At 47.8% G+C, this 22,490-nt stretch overlaps 3 protein-coding genes across 4 annotated transcripts; 1 reads left to right on the top strand and 2 right to left on the bottom strand.

The window, feature by feature from the left end:
- Positions 1–1,502: 1,502 nt before the first annotated feature.
- Positions 1,503–2,804, bottom strand: LOC123111952 (UPF0434 protein CCNA_00107). Its single transcript, XM_044532861.1, has 3 exons — positions 2,622–2,804; positions 2,483–2,537; positions 1,503–1,783 (listed from the first exon to the last, which is right to left on the bottom strand). Exons 1-3 carry the CDS (start codon positions 2,720–2,722, stop codon positions 1,679–1,681), a joined length of 261 nt encoding a protein of 86 aa, XP_044388796.1. The 5' UTR covers positions 2,723–2,804; the 3' UTR covers positions 1,503–1,678.
- Positions 2,805–2,970: 166 nt separating this feature from the next.
- LOC123043457 (GDSL esterase/lipase EXL3) lies at positions 2,971–4,519 on the top strand. The gene is made up of 3 exons (XM_044465913.1): positions 2,971–3,449; positions 3,550–3,680; positions 3,772–4,519. The coding sequence occupies exons 1-3, from the start codon at positions 3,143–3,145 to the stop codon at positions 4,450–4,452; spliced, it is 1,119 nt and encodes a 372-aa protein (XP_044321848.1). The 5' UTR covers positions 2,971–3,142; the 3' UTR covers positions 4,453–4,519.
- A 1,889-nt stretch (positions 4,520–6,408) lies between these two features.
- On the bottom strand, positions 6,409–10,633 carry LOC123043464 (F-box protein At4g35930). 2 transcript variants are annotated; one of them, XM_044465928.1, is made up of 5 exons: positions 10,384–10,633; positions 7,738–8,162; positions 7,580–7,654; positions 7,072–7,181; positions 6,409–6,980 (listed from the first exon to the last, which is right to left on the bottom strand). In XM_044465928.1, exons 2-5 carry the CDS (start codon positions 8,083–8,085, stop codon positions 6,713–6,715), a joined length of 801 nt encoding a protein of 266 aa, XP_044321863.1. In that variant the 5' UTR covers positions 8,086–8,162; positions 10,384–10,633; the 3' UTR covers positions 6,409–6,712. The 2 variants fall into 2 exon arrangements, with proteins under 2 accessions (XP_044321863.1, XP_044321858.1); XM_044465923.1 differs by having other exon boundaries at positions 6,409–6,983.
- Between the last annotated feature and the right edge of the window lie 11,857 nt (positions 10,634–22,490).

Here is a 22,490-nt window from a genome sequence, read left to right on the forward strand (position 1 = left end):
TCACAATGCATTATTTCAAAAGCAGCACTAGTAGAGCTACATGATGGATAAAAAGGCAAATGAACATGCTTGCCTAATTGGCAGGCATGACAAAGTGGTCCACAAGCAAAGTTTGTATTACATGAAGGAAACCCTTTATTAGAAAAAGTATTGGTGCCGGGGTGGCCGAGCCGGCGATGCCACAGATCCATGAGCCGGCAGACGGTGGCGGTGAAGGCAACGGAGGCGTTGCTTGAAGTGTTGTTGGCGAAGATGGGGTAGAGCTCACCGCAGCGGCGGCGGCGGCGGCGGCGGCCATGGCGGAAGCAGTGGAAGGACCTAATTTGATACCATGATAGAAGATAAACTAGGGGTTACAATGCATCGCACACTCGTATTCACCCACAGTAGGGTAATGTATAATAGAGTACATGAGAGAGAGGAAGAGAGATACACACGCACGTAAACAGAATAAGGGCTCCTTTGATTCAAAGGAATTCCGTGGGACTTTTGGAGGGTCAGAATCCTTAGGATTTTTTCCTATGTTTGTCGTTTGATTCATAGGATTGAATCCTATAGGATTTTTTCCTATGGAATCAAGTGTACTACCATTTCATTGGAAATCTAGCATCCACTCCAACCTCTTTTTTCAATTCCTTTGTTTTTCCTGTAGCATCAAACACTCTATGCTAATCCTATAGGATTCAAGTGGACATGCCACTCAAATCATGTATTTTCCCTATTCCCGTGTTTTGAAAATCCTGCAAATCAAAGAGGGCCTAACAATCGATCCTAGATCGATGGGAAGATAGAGTGTGGCTAACAGCCTTGCATGCGCCATGCAAGGGCGGTGGGTGGGTGAAGCGTACGACCAGCTCTGACCGGTAACACCAAGTCCAACAGTAGACCAAAGCATCGTCTAACATTGACATCCGGATTCTAGGGTTTTTCTGATTTACTCCCTCCGTCCCATAATATAAGAGCATTTTTACCGGAAATTGCTTTTGGAGGCCGAGCTCCATGGAGGCCTTCAAATGCAAAATTCAAAATTCATGAAAATTCATATTTTATTTTAAAAAATTCTGAAAACAAATACAGAGATAGATGAAGGCATAGTGCACAAGTGTGTAAATTTTCAGAACGAAATACTTTGAAATGAGGGCGGTGCAAAAAAGACAAATCTAAGGCTTTTTAATACATGATACAATTCATCCTTCAAGACCATGAATTTGTCTTTTTTGTACAGGTCGCATTTCAACGCATTTCATCCTGAAACTTTACACACATACGCCTCATATCCTTGTTTACTTGTACAATTTTTTTCAGATTTCTTTTAAACCAAAATTTTGAATTAAAAAAGAACGGCTTCCATGGAGGCCGAGAGCCAAAACACTATTCTCCGTTTTTTACACTATTGTAGTGTCAAAAACACTCTTATATTATGTGACGAAGGGAGTAGTACGCAAGGTTCACTCTACAGGTACAGCAGCAAAGAGAAACATGAAGCCGAAATAAATTACGGCTAAGAGCAATACCATGTAATAATTTTATTTCCATTGTGCAAAATAGTCAGTACAAATCAACGTGAGAATGATTTACGGCGACAAGAAACAGTTTGAGGACAGCACATACTCTTGCTTCCATCTCGATTACTTTTTAAATACAGAACGATGTTGCCGGCTTGTACAACAACGTGGATTCAATCAGAGGAATCCCTAGGGCTGGTTTCATGTCCTGATTCCCTCTGGTGGTCCTCGAGCAACTTGCCGTCTTTCGGAAGGAGACAAGGAATTCCATCTACTATCTGCAGTTAATGTCAGGATGAAATCAGGGCTAACTGCTAAGCAGAAATGATGAGTGGAAATGCCAGCGATGCTGTTCACAATGAGTGGTGTAAGCATGCCAGAGATGCCACAAGAAATTGATGAAATGCTACAGGAAGCAATAAATTGAGATCCTGAAATTCCATAGGAACATGTTTATCCTAAAAGTTCAAAGTTGACGTAAAATATCCCCGTTTTAGAACATCAAATCAGTTGGTTGTTAGCCATTATGTGTGCACTTTAATCATTTTCTCCTCTCACCTTCTCTCTCTAGTATGTGAGTCTGTCCCACACGCCACTGCACACGCGCTGATCCCAGCATGCTAACACCAGTAGTACTTTCTAGTAACATGATCCTCTCTCATGCTCAAAAACTTCATCAAACAGTCAAATTCTCGATAATCACAAAGACATGCTGTGTGAAGACTAGTTATCACTAGCTACTTCCTGAATTGAGTCTCCACTGCGGATTTCATGGTGCCATTAAGTAGCGATGCTAGGAAATCGGCCCCCTTTTCGTTTTGCACATGATGAATGTGTTTCCATTTTCGCCGAGGCAATACAGCAAACAGGTAAGCCGCAAGCATGCAATATACCGGCTAAAACCACCAGAGGGTTGCAGGCCCAAGCATTCAACAAGCGCGGCACATAGAGGAGCGGGAGGGGACACCGGAACTCACCGGGAAGGACATGCCGACGGCGTCGCTGACCAGAGAGCCGCTGGCCTCGCAGTACCTGGTGGGCAAAGGAAAGAGACGAGATCAATCAAAGGGAGTAGTGTGGAAGTAGGAGGGCCCAGATATTGCCTGGCTTGGCTACCTGAGAGGCTTCTTGGACAGGGGGCAGACGAGCATGTCGGCGAGCGCCTGCGGGATCCCGCCGCCGACGTGGCGCAGCAGCAACGCCGTGGTCCGCCTCATCGTCCTGTCAGGGTTGTGGATCGGGCCGGTCAAAACTTTGAAAGCCCAACCTGCCCCATCCGCTCGGCTCAGACAACCCAGCCCATCTCTAGAAGGTGGCGAACGGTTGGGGTAGGCACGAAAATTTCCATTCCAAGATTCCGCTAAAAGAACGAAGACAATGCTCACACGGACGTGTGTCACCTCGCTTGACGAAACAACAAAATTGCATTAACCGAGGTGGCCAAAACTTGTGAATTTGGAGTCTCAATCTTGCAAGAAATGGGGAGGGAATTACACAAGTTAAGATGAGATTGAATGTCTCTCTATCTATAACTACAATGCGCTCTGGCTACAAGAGAAGCATCGATCGGACAGAGCAGCGGTAGGCGTGTGGTGTGAGTGAGCTGATCAGAGATCAGCACCAACACCGGAGCAGGCATGGCCATGGCCAGCGAATGCACGCCCGGAGCCGGAGGAGCAACGCGCCGCCTCATTCTCATCGCCACAGCAGTCGTGGCATTGATGCTTGCGCGTCCCTCCTGCTGCACTGCCGCTTCCCAGCCGGGCTCGAGCCAGACGCGGCCGCCGGCGCTGATCCTGTTCGGGGACTCCATCGTGGACCCGGGCAACAACAACGGCCTCACCACGGCGGTGCGATGCGACTTCGCTCCCTACGGCCAGGACTTCCCCGCCCACAACGCCACCGGCAGGTTCAGCAACGGCAAGATCGTCGGCGACATCCTCGGTATGGGTATATGCATGGCAGGCACTCCATTGACGACTCTCTCTAGCTACTCGGTTCATGTATGCATGGCACAGAAACTGATGGTTTGCATTTGATCCAGCCACCCGGATGGGCCTGAAGCAGTACGTGCCAGCGTACCTCGGCACGGAGCTCAGCGACTCGGACCTCCTCACCGGCGTCAGCTTCGCCTCCGGTGGCTGCGGCTTCGATCCCCTCACGGCCAAGATCGTGGTGAGCGCTGCTCGCACTTCCAAGATCGAACACTCGACTTGAAAGCCCATTAGTTGCCTTGCTGATTTACATTGCCATGGCATTTCATCAGTCGGTTCTGAGCATGGACGACCAGCTGGAGCTGTTCAAGGAGTACAAGGGTAAGCTCAGCCGCATCGCCAGCGCGCAGCGAGCCGCCGACATCGTCTCGACGAGCCTGTACCTGGTGGTGACAGGCACCGACGACCTGGCCAACACCTACTTCACGACGCCGCTCCGGCGAGACTACGACCTCGAGTCCTACATCCAGTTCATCGTGCAGTGCGCCTCGGCCTTCATCCAGAAGCTGCACGGGCTGGGCGCGCGGCGGGTGAGCATCGCCGGCGCCCCGCCCATCGGGTGCGTGCCGTCGCAGCGGACCAACGCCGGCGGCGAGGAGAGGGGGTGCGTGTCCCTGTACAACCAGGCGGCCGTGCTGTACAACGCGGCGCTGGAGAAGGAGCTCCGGCGGCTCAACGGCACGGCGCTGCTCCCGGGGTCGGTGCTCAAGTACATCGACCTCTACACGCCGCTGCTGGACATGATCCAGCGCCCGGCCGCCTACGGCTTCCAGGTGTCCGACCGCGGCTGCTGCGGCACCGGGCTGTTCGAGGTGACGCTCACCTGCAACAGGTACACGGCGCACGCCTGCAGCGACCCGACCAAGTTCCTCTTCTGGGACACCTACCATCTCACCGAGACGGGCTACAACCTCCTCATGGCGCAGATCATCAACCGCTACGGCCTGTGGTAGATTCAGCGTCATCAAACTTTACAATCTCTATATCCATGTATGTATGGACAAGTACGAATTTTTGATAGCCGCCCCTCCTCCTCCTCCCTCCCACCCCTAGACACCCCTCCCTCCTCCTCCCTAGCCGCCCCTCCTCCTCTTCCCTTCCTCGCCGCCGCCTGAGGCAGCCGCCGGACAAGCCCGGGGCGCCAAGGATGGTGGCGGCGGGGCCTCGGTTGCCCTGCCTCTGCGTGGGGAACTCCGGATCTGGAGCGGCGGCTCCATTGGCAAGGCACGGCCGGCTAGCAGCCGTGCGGGTGGTGGATCTGGCGTCCCGGCCACGCGGGCGGCGGGATCCGGTGGTCATTGGCGGTCAGCGGTGGTTTCTGCGATGGCCGGTGCACGCGATCTGGTGCCTCCCCTCCTCCCCTGTTTGGCGTGCAGGTCATCCTCGTCGGACCGCGCTTCCTAGGGTCGCCGGTTCTGTACAGGAGGCGCTGCTGGTGGCGGGGTGTGATAGCCTGGCTTATTAGGGATGATAGACTACTCATATCAATAAGGAATTCCTTCTTTTCCGGGAGCCCATTCGAACAGAACTCCAAAGTTAAGCGTGCTCAGCTTGGAGTAGTGTTAGGATGGGTGACCGACCGGGAAGTTGCTCCCGGGATGCGCATGAGTGAGGACAAAGTGCGCAGAAAAGACTAGTATTGATATGTGGGGCCAGTATAGATCCCGCCAGGAGTAACGACCACCGGCGGGTGTGTCCGGGGCGTTACAAGTTTGGTATCAGAGCCGACCCTCGCGGTTACATGGATGGTTGCGGACAGGTGCGCGGTCATGTTGTTCATGACGTTTGTGACCCGTCGTGGCACCCGGCATGGCACATGTACCGGACTGGATGCACAGACGTATGTGCCAAGAGGGAACGTTCCTGTGGCCCGACGAGGACGTCGGTTCCTCTGAGTGGGGGTATATGTGATAGCCTGGCTTATTAGGGATGATAAACTACTCATATCAATAAGGAATTCCTTCTTTTCCGGGAGCCCATTCGGACAGAACTCCAAAGTTAAGCGTGCTCAGCTTGGAGTAGTGTTAGGATGGGTGACCGACCGGGAAGTTGCTCCCGGGTGCGCATGAGTGAGGACAAAGTGCGCAGAAAAGACTAGTATTGATCTGTGGGGCCAGTATAGATCCCGCCAGGAGTAACGACCACCGGCGGGTGTGTCCAGGGCGTTACACGGGGATCTAGTTCGGGCGAAATCCCTAGTCGGCCATGGCCGGCCACGTCGACGGCGACGCCTGAGGGCGCCGTTCCCCTCCTTGGAGGCGTCGGTATGGACTGATCCCCCCACTTCTCCTTCCTCTAGATCTCCCGAACGAAAGCCCTAACTTTGTTGGGCGGCGACGGCGCTCACGGCGTCGTTCCCTTCTTGAAGGCACCGCTTTGGGAACCTTGGGGGTAGGTGGCGCTTGTGGGTGGTGGGCGACGGCGGTGGTGCGGCCCTGTCCCAGCATGGATCTATGTCCGTTGCTTGGAGATGGACTCGCGTAGGTGGAGGTCGTCGTTTGGCGTCATAGTGGCGTCGGTGGCGGAGGTACCTGCCAAGGTTGACACATCAATCTGCTCTGAAGATGGACCAGTGGAAGATGACGGCGACGACACATGTGAGTGCGTCGAACCGGTTTGTGACCCGGACCCGGTATGTGGCTCGGTCGGAGCCTCCGACTTTAGATGTTAGGCTTAGGCGAGAGGTCTGAGTATTTGACCCAGCTTGCACCCCTTCATCATATGGATTGGTGTAACGGCAGATGTTGCCAAGATGGCGGATTCAGACAGTACTACTTTGTAAGGTCCTTGAGAATAATTAATAAAATGGCCGCATGCATCTCCTATATGCAGAGGCCATCCTCCTTTTCTAAAAAAATGGACAAGTACGAATTTGCAGTGTCTCCAGAATCCTGATAAGCAGACACCAATTTTGAAGCCAAAACACTATTATCCTTCCAAGATATTCAACCGCTACTATAGTATATACAAACCAGGGAATAAAGCAGACTTTGGTCCTTATGAGCAGGAGAGTATGACAGGCTAATGACTAACCTAAAACTGCCTAATCTGACCATGATTATCCAAGATGACACACAGGTGCCACCAGGCAAAAAGAAGAAACAAAGCATACCCAAAGACATGACATGAATGATAAACACTGTATATACATTATGAGATGAGGCATGAGAAGCGATGTCAATCCATCGCAACCAGACCACTTCGTTTGGGGCTTCATAGGAGCTTATTCTGCGCCACCGCTTCGCAAAGCTCTTCCTCGTATAGCAAAACTCTGGGAGAAGCTGCGGCCTTGGGTACAGGCCTTGGCAATCCTGGCGGCATCAGACGCCGCAGACGGCGCTTTTTTGAAGGCAATGAATCTGGGAAAAGAACGGCTGTGATCGGCTTCACATCGAGCAGCTTGAAATGTGATGGCCGAGGGCCGTGTTTTGGAGCCTTTGGGGTTCGAGGGGTGGCCACCCTCACATCTTTGCCATCTATTCTGCTGAAAATTAAGTGGTTTTCAAACAGATTAGAGCTTCATTCAAGCAAATTAAATGTTTTTGAGGGTAATCATGATAGATATGACTAACCTCGTGAAAGGCCAATGCTCACTCCGGAGAGGGGTCTTGTTTTGGAGCAGTTCCTGCCTGCTGCGATCTGGAGTGGTGTAGTTGAAATGGTACTGCCTTGCCAGTTCCACCTAGTTCACATGACCAACATGAGCACCAGACTGAGGGGATAACAAACATCCAAAACACTGGACCAATTAACAAGTATAGAAATGACTAGGCACGCTACAGAAAGATTTGGAATCCTATGTAATTAACTAATTAAGCAATGGAAAAGCAGACTTTCTGCCATGTCAGATACCATGGTAGGTAGTTACTATGCAGGTTACATGGATACCATACACCAACGTAAAAATAAAATAAGAAATGTAGCGTGTTATGTATGCTCATAGGTCTCACCTACTGTTACCAAAACATCATTTGGTTCATGATTCTAGTGAGAACTAAGTTTGACAAGGGTATTGAAAGTGCAAAAGGAAAAACACTTAGTAACTGGACTAATAAACTATGTACAAAAGATGATACTTACTGCCTTCCGGATCCTTGATGAAACGTGGAAAACAGCCTTCAGCTGGTCATGGTGCAAGTAACAGACGATCTTGATCTTTTCAATAAAACAATGGTAGTCAGATGTGATACAAATACAATGCACATTGGAGTTAACAAGAAGTAGTTTCGATTCTATACCAGCAGATCAAGTGGAAGTGACTCAAGCCTTGAATGCCCATCGCATTCAGTTGCTTGAGGAGTCTTTGGAGTTGTTGGCAACAACTGTCCCTTGATGCCACTAAATGTCTCAAAACTGAGTCTTGCTGGAGACATAATTGGTGTACTGCTTTCAAACACAACCTCGGCATGTGGTGATATCTCCAGCTCATCATCCTTCTCCACATTTAACAGAATCCGTTTCTTCCCTATATCCCTGCTTGTGCTCCTACTATAACGAATCTGAGCCAGGGCACCAGGCTTCAAGTACTTGTTCTTTGTATGTTTCACTCGTTTCTTTTGCTTCAGAGTCACTGATCCAGACCCCATGATGTCTACTACTAGCAAGAAAATTTGGAACGGCAGATAATGCAAAACCTTGCTTATCTTCCAGTTTCATCTCCCAGCTTCAATAAGAGGGAGCACAAATTAAGAAAGGAGTACAGCAACAACAAAGATAATATAACAGGAGAACTAAACTCATTATGAACATCAAAAGCTTTGCTATCTTGCCAGTTGGTACAAAAAATACTCTAACGTCAGGTAGAGCTAGGATGTAAGAAAGGAAACTGCAACATAATATCCTATGCTAGACAAACAACAAGCGGCGGCCTCCGCGTCTCCTAGATTGGGTCAGAAGCAGGACAATGAGATAGTTATATGGGAAAATAATGGGAAGGTGAGCACATTGCCACCAAATAAGCTCATACCAACTATTCAAATGTATTCATTTGTTATTTGGTAACTAAGCAAGTATAACAGTTCTCTGTTCTCCATTGAAGAAGCTGATAATTAGTTTATGCAGCCTAAGATCAGGATAACTGAACAAAATTGCAATACATAGTGATACAAATGTAACTTCAGGTTCTAGAGTGCATTAAACGGTAATGAAAATGACTTTGTGGCATGGTAGGTACGTGTGTGCACCACAAGCAGCCGACATGTGTCTACACCGGTCAAACAATCATTAGGAAAGGAAAGCGAGATAAAAACAGTGGGTAGGCTAACAGCAGCTACACAATGCACAGCTGGCAGGTATAGAAAGGCTTGTCCTATGCTCTGTCGGTAAGATTTGGCAGGTGTAGAAAGACTTGTCCTATGCTCTGTCCGTAAGATTTGGCAGGTATAGAAAGAGTAACGTATACAAACGGAAGTACAGCCACACCCAGAATCCTCATTTCAAAAACCAAACTTTCGATGCTATTTTTCCTACTGTAAAGGGTCTAAGTTGTTGTGAACTTTTAATTTCGTTCATGTGACGTTCCCATGTTTGGTTTAGGTGTTTACCGTTTAGAGTGAGGATTTTCTGTTTCAGTCAGTAAGTGTGCACACCTCCCTGCCTGTTGGATTTGTCTTGGGATTTGGTTGAACATGAACTGGCAGTTTGATCAGGCCCCTCGCGATAGGGTCTAGACCCAGTAATTGTACTCTTTTCCCAATGCATAACCTGCCTGGTGATGTCATGCTAATTTGCACCCGTGTTGTGTTCCCCACGTCTCCGCCCAAACCTTGATATCAAATTTACTATTTTAAGACAGAACTGGACACTATTGATCAACTATCTTAATCAATGGATGTAACTATTTTATTATGGGTTTATTCTATGCATACCACTGCCAATTTCGCGTATCCAAAAATATGACTGCAAAAAAAACTTACAAAAACATTTCCATGGTCAACACTTGGGTACTTTGATAAATGCCATTATGGCAGTGGCATATATCGAATTAGCCCTTTTTGCAGTGGCTTTGTCCGTAAGTTTTCTTTTTTTTGCAAAGGCATTTTTCAATTACAGAAAGTAGGCAGTGGCATATGTAGAATTAGCATTAGTATATGTTGCAAGAAAACAAAGACGGCTTCCTTTGTTTATCTAAAGGATGCCATGAATGGCACTACCGCACTAGTATAAAACTGAACATATAAAGGGGAGGTTAGCACATGCGACAGGGCCATAGGAGGGTGCTATAATTATTGTGTTGTTAATGTGCTAATATTAGGTTGTCTAATTTTGTACTAGTAAACAAATAGTGGCATGGTCGCTGAAAGCCGACTAGCTGGAGAGGCCATTATTACGAGTCGTGATTAACCACATTAAAACAGATATGGGTCATGATTAACGACATTCAGAGAGGTATGGGTCATGATTGACTACATTAACAGTCCCCTTAGCAACAACCTGAGAGAGCAATGCACAAAGGAACCGTAGTAGTAGTGGGTATCAATTCATTGTACTAGCATAGCATATATGGGTAATCAGTCACAAGAGAGTAGTGTCTATGGGTAATCGCAGAGGAGGGGTTAAGAAGGGCTAGCGCTCTGCAATGTCCCCTTTCTAACATCTATGGGTAATCAGTCACAAGAGAGTACTCCTATTGAAGATCTCCATTGAACAGTAGTAAGTGATAATACAAACTACAGTAGTAAGGATGGACGCAAGCACACATGTATGGGCAGCCAGATTCATCCCTTGGTACGGTAAACCTAGAAGCCCCGGTCCTATCCCGATTCGATTCGATTGGGTTCGTGTAGGAAGACAGGACGAGGTCGCCGAGAAAATTCGACCCGAATCAGTAGTATAGAAGCAAGAAGACGCATGGAAAGGAAGAAGTAAAAAGAATTGGTCTTTACCAGATACACCCGCCTGCCGCCGCGGCTCAGGAGCCAGCTCCCATAGGCTTTGCTGGATTCAACTCTCTTTCTGCAATAGACGCGAGCAACCGAATCACAGCCGCCGAACCGCCGGGCAGCGAGAACCAGCAGAATCTCTCTCTCTCTCTCTCTCTCTCTCTCTCTCTCTCTCTCCTGAATCCTGGTGGATGGACGTGTGGAATGGATGGGTGAAAGGAGAGGAGAGAGAAAGGAAAGGGGGAAAAGCATTTGTACGAACGGAGAAAACGATAGGGAGGGAAAACCGAAAAATTTCGTCGGCGTTTGGCGCCAATGCGCCTCGGAGGGGCCCCGTCCCTGCCAGAGGGTTTGTTAAACATTTTCTCTCTACAGGAAACTGATTCCGTGAGCGGGCCCCACCTGCTCGTGTCTACAGAGTGGAGTAGAAATTCAGGCGGACCATCCAGGCGTACGTGCGGTGCGGAGGGAGGATCCCAACGACGCCGTCGGCCCTATAGCCGTCGGCTGGTAGGAGGAGCATGGTAGAGCGGACGGCGTTATCGCTCGAGTGGGCACGGGAAGCGTACGTGGTAGTTTGCGCCAGCTGGTGGCCTCCCGCGTGGGGCGTGGGCCGGACGGTGGCGGCAGCGGGAACAGCGGAGCCGAGCGCGGCGTGGAGATCGGGGCTGGACTCCTCTTTCCTCCCGGTGGATCTGTCGGTGGGGATTTTTTTTGACAACGCTAAGAGCATCTTCAGCCGTTGGCTCCTTAGACGGCGATTTTATGCGCCATCTGAGAACGAGACGGCGCTTAAATCGGCGCGGGGCGAGCGGGTTCCCAGCCGCTCGCCCCAGGGTCGTCCCGGACGCATCTTTTTATTTTTTTTAAAGCTGAATTCGGTGAAGTTTGACAAAGTTCGGTTAAAGTTCGGCAAACTTGATATTCATATTAAACATGTTCGGCGTTTTACATAAATTATTTAAAAAAACTAATCTATGGGGCGAAGAACTCAATCAGCGCGGCGAAGTCGCCGCCGTCCTCGTCGGCGGCGGCCTTCTCCTTCTTGATGGCGCGGCCGCCCCTACTGGACCCCTGTCCGGCGTCTCCATGACGGACAGGAGGTGGCGGCGCGTCATCGTCATCGTCGAAGACGACGATGCCTCCCTCGTCCCGGCCACGGCGACGAGTTTCAAGCCGCGCGAGGGCGGCGCACTGGCGCTCCCTCTCCGTTTGCACCCAGTCGTCGTGCGCCCATTTGAGGGCCGCTTCGTCGTCGAGCGCCTCCTCCTTGACGCCGCTGGCGAGCCGGGCTCTGTCTTCACAGCGGGGAGCCCTGGCTCCGTCTTCGGCTTGACGAGTCGAGGAGGAGCCAAAGACGAGGTGCGGCCGCTGCCTTCGTTGATGACGATGCCGGCCGAGCGGGGTCTCCGCTACGGGCTCGGCCTTGACGCCGAACACCGCTGGAGAGCCGGAGGAGTGGGAAGAGGAGTGGGAGGAGGAACGGAACGAGGACGACGAACCGGAGGCAAACCTCCTTGGCATCCATTGCCCGGCGCCGCGGCGGGGCACCAGAGCGGTGGCCGGTCCCCGAGGGTATGCGAGCGGCGGGTTGTTGCCGCCCTCGACGTGCGCGAGAACCTCGTCGAGCGTCCGACCGGGGACGGACCACCACAGGCGTCGCCCCTCGCTGTTCCACTGGCCGCCCGCCACCACCGGTGCCTCGTTGGTGGAGGTGAGGCGTTGCCCCTGATGGCGCTGGAAATACGCCGCCCACGCCTCGTGGTTGTCGGCGGCGTACTGCGGGAAGGCGCGCTACTCCTCGGTCAGCGACGACCGAACGCGGTCGACCTCGCCGGGCAGGGGGGGATGGGGACGCCTCGGCGCTGAGCCTCCATCCTGTCGGCCCAGCGCGCATGTCTAGAGGCGCCGGAATGTTGGCCTCGAAAAGCATGTACGCCTCCCACGTTTGCAGCGAGCGGCAGCCGAAGCCGTTGACCGCCGCTTCGTCGCCAGGGAACCGCTCACACATTGTCGTGAATGGGGCTGGGAGAAAGGAGAGGTTCGTCGGCGCCGGAGAGAGACACAGAGGTTCGTCGGGGGAGAGAGAGAGAGAGAGCACGGCGTCTGTGGCCAATGGCGGGGGGCGCTTTTTATAGCCGTCGGGGGAGGCGTGTGTACGCGGGCGGGGGGCGGCGGCGCACCGCCCGTGAAGAGCCGCCCCGTGAGGAATCAATGGAAGGCTGACCGGCAGCAGTCTTGGCATTGATTCCCCGCGGGAAACCGAGGCGTTCACACGACAACGAGGCGAGTGTCGCTGACTCGGCGGGCCCGCGGCTCTTTCGTGCCAAAATCATTTCGCCCGGCGCCCCCGAGCGCCGGGTTCGGTCTGGGCCCGCCGGCGTCGAATTTGGCCTGAGCCGGCGAAAATTGGGCTTCTGGAGACGCGACTGGGCTGATTTTTGTGCGCCGGCGCAAAAAAATCGCCTGGGGAGAGCGTGTTGAGGGCTCGGCTGGAGATGCTTTAACGCCTACATGTGTAATGAGAGCGAAATCTGCCCACACATCCTATAACATACATACTGCGCCACGTCACCGCATACATGCATGTGAGAATCTTTTTGGATTTTTAATTTTTTAAATATTTTATCTTTTAATTGAAAAATCCGATTAAATATCTATTTTTTACCATTAAATCCCTCGCGACGAGATTTTCAAAACTAGATGTCATATCAATATCTTCTGATGATATTTTTTGGATTAAAAGTTGTCATGTCTATTGCACATGAGTTACCATGATGTTTACACTGAAGTTGTCATGTTATGTTTCAGCTATTTTCTTCTACATTTAAAAGTAATTTTGGCATTTATAAAACGAGGAATTAAGACATTAGACTTGCCATGAACCATAAACTAAATTGCCATGATAAATGCACTTAAAATTGCCATGGTTCATACAAAAAAAAATTCATGGTCAAAGTACTGGAGTTGCCATCATCAAAATACTAAAATTGCCATGCTCTACAAACTGAAATTGCCACATGGCAACTTAAGTTTAAGCACTATGACAACTACAGTGTTAACATCATGGCAACTTTTGAGCAAAAAAAATCGTCGAAACATATCAACATGGGGTCTAGTTTTGAACATCTTGTCGAGACGGATTTAATGGTGAAAATGAATTTTTAATTTGGTTTTTTAATTAGGGTATAAAATATTTTTAAACCGAAAACCAAAAAGATTCTTGCTGATGTCATCTGTTCACATGTGGCAAAATGAGTGGTAAAGAAGGCGTGCGGGCGATGTGCAAGATGCCACACGTGTGGGTGTTAGTGTTTTCCTTCTTTTTTAATGTTAGCTGGAGAACCGTTCATCGAATAGATAGAAAGGTTGGTCCAGTTTACGAGGGTAATCCAATCCAAAAACTATACAGAGGGAAACAACACACACATCCTCACAAGCCACGGGTCCCTCTGACCAGATCCACCTCCAAGACGATGCCCCCAAAAAAGAATGCGACACCGAATAGCGTTGTCATCGTCCGATCTAAACTAGATCAAGGGTTTTCCCCGGAGCGTGGGGCATGGGCACTATACCCCGTCGGCCCTAGCACCAAACACCAACACCAGGAGGAGTGCCAATTTTTTCACGAATACGATAAAACTTATGTATCTTCTCTTTTTTTCTTTTCTTTTTTGAGCAGGAACACCTTGCATTCTAGAATTACGAGGGACTAGCCGAATCGGTGGTCACAGCAGGGGTTACATCATCGAGGAGATCTTCATGCCACACCTATTGGCTACCAAGTGTGGCATTAGCTCCAGCCGCAGCCGGCATATGAGCTGGGAGGTTTCGAGTGCAGGGGTAGTACATGATCTTATAAGCAATGAAATTTAGCCGAAGGAGGAACTTTGCTTCACGGAAGAGCACACCAAAAGGTCCCCGGTCCTGGGCAGTGGATGATATAGCCTGTTGTAGATTCAGACAATCTGTTTCAAAATTTATGCGACCCACTCCGAAAGATTTCGCAAGCTGGATCAATTTGATGAGGGCCTCCGTTTCAGCCTGGAGCGCACTGGTTTGGTGTAGGAGCCGCCCCGATGCAGCGAAGATCACCTCTCCCGTGTCATCATGGCCAATCACTCCCCAACCCCCTTCGCCAGAGACAAACCTAAATGCCGCATCGACATTTAGCTTGACGAACTCTGTCGTTGGAGCCACCCATCATGGAGTGGTTGCGGGCCTTCTTTGCTCCTTTGCCCCTAGGGATTCAGACCATTCAAGGGCCAGGCAGCCCATGCGTGCCTGGAATGCTTTCGGGGATAGCCTTTGTTTTTTTGGTTCACATTGTTCCTCTCTGATCACCAGGTCCATAACATCAGATTACATGCAGCTTCACGGCCTCCTGAAGCTTGAAGATAGCCTCCAGCAAGGTTTTTAATGTTTCACATTGGAGCAGTAACTGTCGAGACCGCATGCCCTCCAAATCTTTTTCACCTCCTTGCATCTAAGGAACAGATGCCCGCCATCTTCCAGTTGTCTATGGCAGATCACACAACGAGCATCAAGTTCTACCCCAACTCGTTGAACATTGCGGAGGAGCGGGTGACTGTTGTGCGCAAAGCGCCATAAAAAGTGGTGTACACGAGCCGGACATCTAGTCTTCAAAGAGTGCGCCAAAAGTCTCCCACTTGGTGCGCCTGTTGTCGCATGAGCATTTGCACACGGACTTTGTAAGCCGATCTCACCGAGAACAAGCCCTTGCTGTCAAAGTGCCATGCCAGGAAATCATCATACTGATCACAAATCGGTATGCTAAGAATAGTACGAGCATCTTTAGGGCAAAACGTTTGGAACACTAACTCCTGATCCCACTGGTTGGAGGATGGATCTGTAAGATTGAATAAAACTATTGTTGTTGTTTATTGCTGGCCGCATACAACGGGATATATGAGAGATTACAAGCCAACTAGACCTATTACAATACGACTAGGACTAGGTAACTTGAAAGCCAAGTAATAGTCTAACATCCCCCCGCAGTATCAACGGGAGGCTCGACAACATGGAGACTGGATCGAATATTACAAAATAATGTAGATGGCAGTCCTTTGGTAAATATATCAGCAAATTGAGCCGTAGAAGGAACATGCAGCACCTGAACTTCTCCAAGAGCCGCCTTCTCGCAACCAAAGTGTATATCAATCTCAATATGTTTAGTCCGCGATGTTGAACAGGACCCCAGACATGTAGACAGCTGATATGTTATCACAATAAACTATGGTAGCATGTGCAAGTGGTCGATGCAACTCCCAGAGCAACTGACGAAGCCATATCGTATCAGCCACAGCATGTGCAACCGGACGATATTCAGCTTAAGTGGACGAGCGCGAGACGGTTACCTGCCTTTTCGGGGACCAAGAAATCAAATTGTCGCCAAGAAAAACACAGAAACCGGATGTAGATCGTCGAGTGTCGGGACAACCAGCCCAGTCTGCATCAGAATACGCGATGAGAGAGGTGGGGGATGAATTGTTTATGTGGAGACCATGATCGAGAGTACCTTTTATATACCGAAGCATGCGTTTGATATGATTATAGTGAGGAATTCAAGGATCATGCATATAGAGACAAGCTTGTTGGACAGCAAATGATATTTTAGGACGAGTGATGGTAAGATACTGGAGAGCACCGGCAAGACTACGATAAAGAGTAGGATCAGAGAAAGGATCGCCATTGGGAGAAAGTTTGAAACTAGTGTTGACAGGAGTATGGGAAGGCTGACAGTCTAGCATACCAGCACGATTGAGAAGATCTAGGATGTATTGACGTTGGGAAAGAAATAGACCAGGTGAATCATGAATCACTGCAATGCCTAAAAATGATGAAGAAGACCAAGATCTGTCATAGAAAACTCAGAACGTAGATGAGTAATGATGTGGTCCAAAAAAGGTTGAGAAGACGCAGTGAGAATGATATAGTCGACATAAAGAAGTGAGTAGGCAATGTCAGAATTATGATGATAGACAAAGAGAGAGGCGTCAGAAAGAGAGGGAATAAAGCCTATGGTTTGAATAAAGGAAGAGAAGTGTTGAAACCATGCACGTGGAGCTTGTTTAAGGCCATAGAGAGATTTTTGAAGAAGACAAACATGGTTGGGATAGTGATGAGGACATCAATACCATTGTTACACCCACAGCCCCTACTGCTACATATACGGGACCAATTACTAGAGCTCGCGCACGCCAATTAAATTATCAGGTACTTTCGTTTCTTGGTAATGATTCTAATGTTCATGAGAATATGATGCTGCCTAAATTGGATACATTTGTTTTGCTTACAAATGAAGGGCCTAGCTTGGAGAAGGATGAGCATTGGAGCAAGAACAAGCATGGAGATGATGCCATGCGCAAGGGGAACAAGAACGGAGTTACAAGTGATGATTTCAGGACTTTGAAGCCACCATAATGGGTGCATGAAGCCATGGACGAAATATACAAGATGCCACTTCATAAATTTCGTCCCGAGGCTATTATAGGTGCTGCGTCACCTTTTTATTGGGCCAGGCCCATGTAATTTCGAAATACATAAGTATAGGCTATTTTTAGAGTCCGTATGTGTGGGGAAACAAGAGATAGGGTTGATTTCGGACCCCTCCACCAAGGGCCACGAAATTCCCCTCTCTTCCTCCATATATACAACCCTTAGGGCACCGTTTAGACTTTGGGTTTTGTTTAGATTAAAAGTTCGCCATAGCTGCAACTTCGCGTACTTCGTTTGTGTTCAACGACCAGACAAAGGCGTCACAGAACCCCACCTTGATCAATAAAGCTTTCATCTTATATTCGCAATATCCAGATTGTAATCTTAGTTTCTTGCTTGTTCTTTGTTTGCTCGCAGGAAACAGACCCTCGTGGTCAGGTTGATCGTGCTCCGGCGTGGTCAATAACCTCTCGGAGTTGGTTTAGCGGTTGCTAAGGCGTGACGTGCTCGCACGTTCGTAGTCGGATCGTCAAAGTCGACTTCCACCAAAGCGATATCCATCATCTCATCGAAAGACGGGACACCTTTGCCTCTATCAAGTGGTATCAGATTTCCAGGTTGCTCGGTGAGATTTTACAGTTTTTCATAGTTTAGATCGAGTCTGTTCTTCATACCTATAGTCCACGAAAAAGCCAAAAAAAAATTAGGGTTAGTTCATCCCATCCGAACCAATCTGAGCCTTGCATAATCTTTTCTGCATTTGCTTTGTTGAATTTGCGGTTGCATCGTCGTATCCAGTTGCTGGTCTTAGCGTCTAGTCTTTTAGAGTTTCGAGTTCTGTTCACAGGTTGTCACGTCGCCGCTGCCATATATCACCACCGCATCATCATCATCGCTGTTGCCATATACCACCACCACATATTCACCGCCAATCCGAATCCATATACGCCACCACATATCCGCCGCCATCACGCCAATCCGAGTTCACCTGCAACATATATCCACCACCTGTCCGTGTTCCACCAGATTCATCTCCGCCACCAGTCCGAGTTCCACCAGATTCATCTCCGCCACCAGTCCTAGTCCGAGTCCAGTAATTGTTGCATTGTTCTCGATTTCCAGATCACGCGATACTCTGAGTCGTGACAGAGAAGGACTCCCCAACTTACGAGCCATCCGCAGAAGAAAAATAGTTCCAATTTCAAAAAAAAAACTAAGTCTGGAAAATTCTGGCTAGGCAGTTTTTAGACCATTTGTAGACTTTTTCGAAAAAAAATTGTTGCAGAGCAAAAAAAAAGAGGAAAAAAAAGTGCAAAAAACAGAGAAAAAAAATTCAGAGTGTGCTCCTCCCTTGTTTACGTGCCGCGCCGTGATTTTGTTGGTGTTCTAGGCTCGCGTCTCTAGCACAGTCTAGCCTAGGACCAGCACAGTACCGTCGTTGAGCGTTTATTCAACTTTGCATCTCTGAATTGATTATTGCTGACCCTTTTTGCTACCATATTATAAGCCTTCCCAGCTCCACATACATCTACGTCGTGCGTTTGACTCTCCCTGGTAATCGCTTTATCCAAGCTTTGAGAGTTTTGACTACAACGGTTGCCGATCACCGCCTGTTGCTGGGTAAGAACTGGTAAGAATTTGAGTTTTGCTTGACGGATTTGTGACACCCGCCACCACCACCACTTGTTAGTAGTCTATAGGATCATATTCTTGTGTGTTTCTATTGCTGCTAACCATGCCAGGATCACAAGCCGACGAGATTGACTGGGAGAATTTATCGAACAAGGAGCTTCATGATAAGTTTCAGCAAATGATGACTGAACAGGTGCAAGATGTGCTGAACAATTTTGAAGAGGCCATGGAGAAGATTACTGGCCTTGAGAAGACGTTCGAAACAAAGCTCGATAACAGATTTAATGAACTGCTTGCGCGTCTTCCACCACCGGCTGCACCTGTCGCACCTCTGCAACAACAATAACTACGCCCCCTTCCGAATCAGTATGGACGAGCACAGCATGTTCCTATTGAGCCAGGACAAAATTCTGGTGCCGCTGCTACTGCTGTTGGTGCTTCTTTGGCTCCTGCTACTGTTGCTGCTGGTACCCAGGAGGATGATGATTATGTGGGAGATTATGAGGATGAGGTTGATCAAAATCTGAACTACGTGCAGCCACCAGCACCACCACCACCAGGTCGACCTCAGGTATATATTCATAATGGTAGGCCTGCACCACCACCTCAGGTACGAGATGATGTCCATATTCCTAAACTGAAATTGAATATTCCACCATTTAAGGGTAGATATGTTCCTGATATATATCTTACTTGAGAGTTAGAAACTGAACAACGATTTACATGTTTACAATATCCTGAGGAGAGACGAGTTGCTGCTGCTGTTTGTGCTTTCACTAGTTTTGCATGTGTATGGTGGTCTGAACATTGTAGATTATATCCTATTCCAACTACTTGGGCTGCTTTCAAAACTGCTATGCGTACGCGTTGGGTTCCACCATATTATCAACGTGAATTGCTTCAAAAATTGCAGCGTTTAAGACAAGGGAAAAAAATCTGTAGAAGAATATTATCAGGAATTACAAACTGGCATGATTAGATGTGGTATTGTTGAGGAGAATGAAGCTATGCTTGCACGTTTTCTGGGTGGATTAAATAGAGAGATTCAGACCATTCTAGACTATAAGGAGTATACTAATATCACTCGTTTATTCCATCTTGCTTGTAAAGCTGAACGTGAAGTGCAGGATCGACAAGCATTGGGGCGAACTAACTTTTCTGCAGGACGACCTTCCTCATGGATGCCGCGTGCATCTTCTACTTCAACAGCACCAGCACCTCAATCAGGTGCCTCCTACAGTCGTGATACAAGAAAACAGGAACAACCACCATTATCTGCCAAGAGCGCACCTGCGGGGCCTGCACAGCGTTCTTCTTCCAGGGCATCAACAGGGCACACAAGTGATATTATTTGTCGTCGTTGTAAGGGAGGAGGTCATTATGCAAGGGAATGCAAATCTCCGCGTGTGATGATTGCTACCGCGGATGGTGGATATGAGTCCGCTAGTGACTATGATGAGAAGACATTGGCTCTTATTACACGTGAAGAACATGGTGGAGATGATTCTGATCATGAGACGCAATACATGGCTCCTGAAGACGCTGACAGGTATGAATGTTTAGTTGCTCAACGTGTTTTGAGTGTGCAGGTCACACAAGCTGAGCAAAATCAGAGGCACAATTTGTTCCATACCAAGGGAGTTGTGAAGGAACGTTCTGTGCGCGTCATAATAGACGGAGGGAGCTGCAACAAGTTGGCTAGCATGGAGATGGTGGAGAAGCTTTCTCTCACCACAAGACCACATCCACATCCTTACTACATCCAATGGTTCAACAACAGCGGCAAGGTTAAGGTAACACGTACTGTTCGTGTGCATTTTAGTATCTCTACATATGCTGATTATGTTGATTGTGATGTGGTACCTATGCAAGCATGTTCCTTATTACTTGGTAGACCATGGCAATTTGATAAAAATTCTGTACACCATGGTAGAAACAATCACTATACTCTTGTTCATAAGGATAAAAATATTACTTTGCTTCCTATGACTCCTGATTCCATTTTGAAAGATGATATTAATAGAGCTAATAAAGCACAACAGGAGAAGAATAAGAGTGAAAATCAGATTGTGGCAAAAGAATTTGAGCAACAAATGAAGCCTAATAATAAACCATCTAGTGTTGCTTCTGAAATTAAATTGAAAAGTGCATGTTTACTTGCCACCAAATCTGATATTGATGATCTAGATTTTAGCAAATCTGTTTGCTATGCTTTTGTGTGCAAAGAGGCATTATTTTCATTCGAGGACGTGCCTTCCTCTTTGCCTCCTGCTGTCACTAACATTTTGCAGGAGTTCGCTGACGTTTTTCCACAAGACGTGCCACCGAGATTACCGCCTATTCGAGGGATTGAGCATCAGATTGACTTAATTCCCGATGCTTCACTGCCAAACCGTGCACCATACCGTACCAATCCAGAGGAGACGAAGGAGATTATGCGTCAAGTACAAGAGCTTCTCGACAAAGGTTATATACGCGAATCCCTTAGTCCTTGTGCTGTTCCTATTATTCTAGTGCCGAAAAAGGATGGTACATCACGTATGTGTGTTGATTGTAGAGGCATTAATAATATTACTATTCGTTATCGTCATCCTATTCCTAGGCTAGATGATATGCTTGATGAATTGAGTGGCTCTACAATATTCTCCAAAGTTGATTTGCGTAGTGGCTACCATCAAATTCGTATGAAATTGGGAGATGAATGGAAAACAGCATTTAAAACTAAGTTTGGATTATATGAGTGGTTAGTCATGCCTTTTGGGTTAACTAATGCACCTAGTACTTTCATGAGATTAATGAACGAAGTTTTACGTGCTTTCATTGGACGATTTGTGGTAGTTTACTTTGATGACATATTGATTTATAGCAGATCTTTGGAAGAACATTTGGAACATTTACGTGCTGTTTTTATTGCTCTACGTGATGCACGTTTGTTTGGTAACCTTGGGAAGTGCACCTTTTGCACCGACCGAGTATCTTTTCTTGGCTATGTTGTTACTCCACAGGGAATTGAAGTTGATAAAGCCAAGATTGAAGCTATTGAGAGTTGGCCGCAGCCCAAAACGGTCACACAAGTGAGGAGTTTTCTTGGCCTCGCTGGATTCTATAGGCGTTTTGTGAGAGATTTCAGCACCATTGCTGCACCTCTCAATGAGCTTACAAAGAAAGATGTGCCTTTTCTTTGGGGTACTGCACAGGAAGAAGCCTTCACGGTATTGAAAGATAAGTTGACACATGCTCCTTTACTCGAACTTCCTGATTTTAATAAGACTTTTGAGCTTGAATGTGATGCTAGTGGAATTGGATTAGGAGGTGTGTTATTACAAGATGGCAAACCTGTTGCATACTTTTCTGAAGAATTGAGTGGGCCTAGTCTGAATTATTCTACTTATGATAAAGAATTATATGCTCTTGTTCGGACCTTAGAAACATGGCAACATTATTTATGGCCCAAGGAATTTGTTATACATTCTGATCATGAATCTTTGAAACATATTAAAAGTCAAGCAAAACTGAACCGTAGACATGCTGAATGGGTTGAATTCATTGAGACTTTCCCTTATGTACTTAAACACAAGAAGGGTAAAGAAAATGTTATTGCTGATGCATTGTCTCGTCGTTATACTATGCATTCACAACTTGACTTTAAAATATTTGGTTTGGAGACCATCAAAGATCAATATGTGCATGATGCTAAATTTCAAGATGTATTGCAGAGTTGTAAGGAAGGGAGAACTTGGAACAAGTTCATTCTTAACGATGGATTTGTGTTTCGTGCTAACAAGCTATGCATTCCAGCTAGCTCCGTTCGTCTTTTGTTGTTGCAGGAGGCGCATGGAGAAGGATTAATGGGACACTTTGGCGTCAAGAAGACGGAGGATATACTTGCTACACATTTCTTTTGGCCAAAGATGAGACGGGATATTGAAGGTTTTGTTGCTCGCTGCACTACATGTCAAAAAGCTAAGTCATGACTCAATCCTCATGGTTTATATATGCCTTTGCCGTACCTAGTGTTC

The sequence above is a fragment of the Triticum aestivum genome, chromosome 1A, assembly GCF_018294505.1.
Source record: "Triticum aestivum cultivar Chinese Spring chromosome 1A, IWGSC CS RefSeq v2.1, whole genome shotgun sequence".
Classification (NCBI taxonomy): domain Eukaryota; kingdom Viridiplantae; phylum Streptophyta; class Magnoliopsida; order Poales; family Poaceae; genus Triticum; species Triticum aestivum.

Bases quoted from the DNA above. Each gene is read 5' to 3' on its own strand.
- LOC123043457 (XM_044465913.1), top strand. From the start codon at position 3,143: ATGGCCATGGCCAGCGAATGCACGCCCGGAGCCGGAGGAGCAACGCGC. The intron at 3,450-3,549 runs GTATGGGTATAT...CATTTGATCCAG, and splicing joins GATCGTCGGCGACATCCTCG to CCACCCGGATGGGCCTGAAG. The intron at 3,681-3,771 runs GTGAGCGCTGCT...GCATTTCATCAG, and splicing joins CCCTCACGGCCAAGATCGTG to TCGGTTCTGAGCATGGACGA.
- LOC123043464 (XM_044465923.1), bottom strand. From the start codon at position 8,085: ATGGGGTCTGGATCAGTGACTCTGAAGCAAAAGAAACGAGTGAAACAT. The intron at 7,182-7,579 runs GTAAGTATCATC...CATGTGAACTAG, and splicing joins CATCAAGGATCCGGAAGGCA to GTGGAACTGGCAAGGCAGTA. The intron at 6,984-7,071 runs GTTAGTCATATC...CTTAATTTTCAG, and splicing joins GAGCATTGGCCTTTCACGAG to CAGAATAGATGGCAAAGATG.
- LOC123111952 (XM_044532861.1), bottom strand. From the start codon at position 2,722: ATGAGGCGGACCACGGCGTTGCTGCTGCGCCACGTCGGCGGCGGGATC. The intron at 2,538-2,621 runs GTAGCCAAGCCA...TTTGCCCACCAG, and splicing joins CTGTCCAAGAAGCCTCTCAG to GTACTGCGAGGCCAGCGGCT. The intron at 1,784-2,482 runs GTGAGTTCCGGT...CATTAACTGCAG, and splicing joins CCGTCGGCATGTCCTTCCCG to ATAGTAGATGGAATTCCTTG.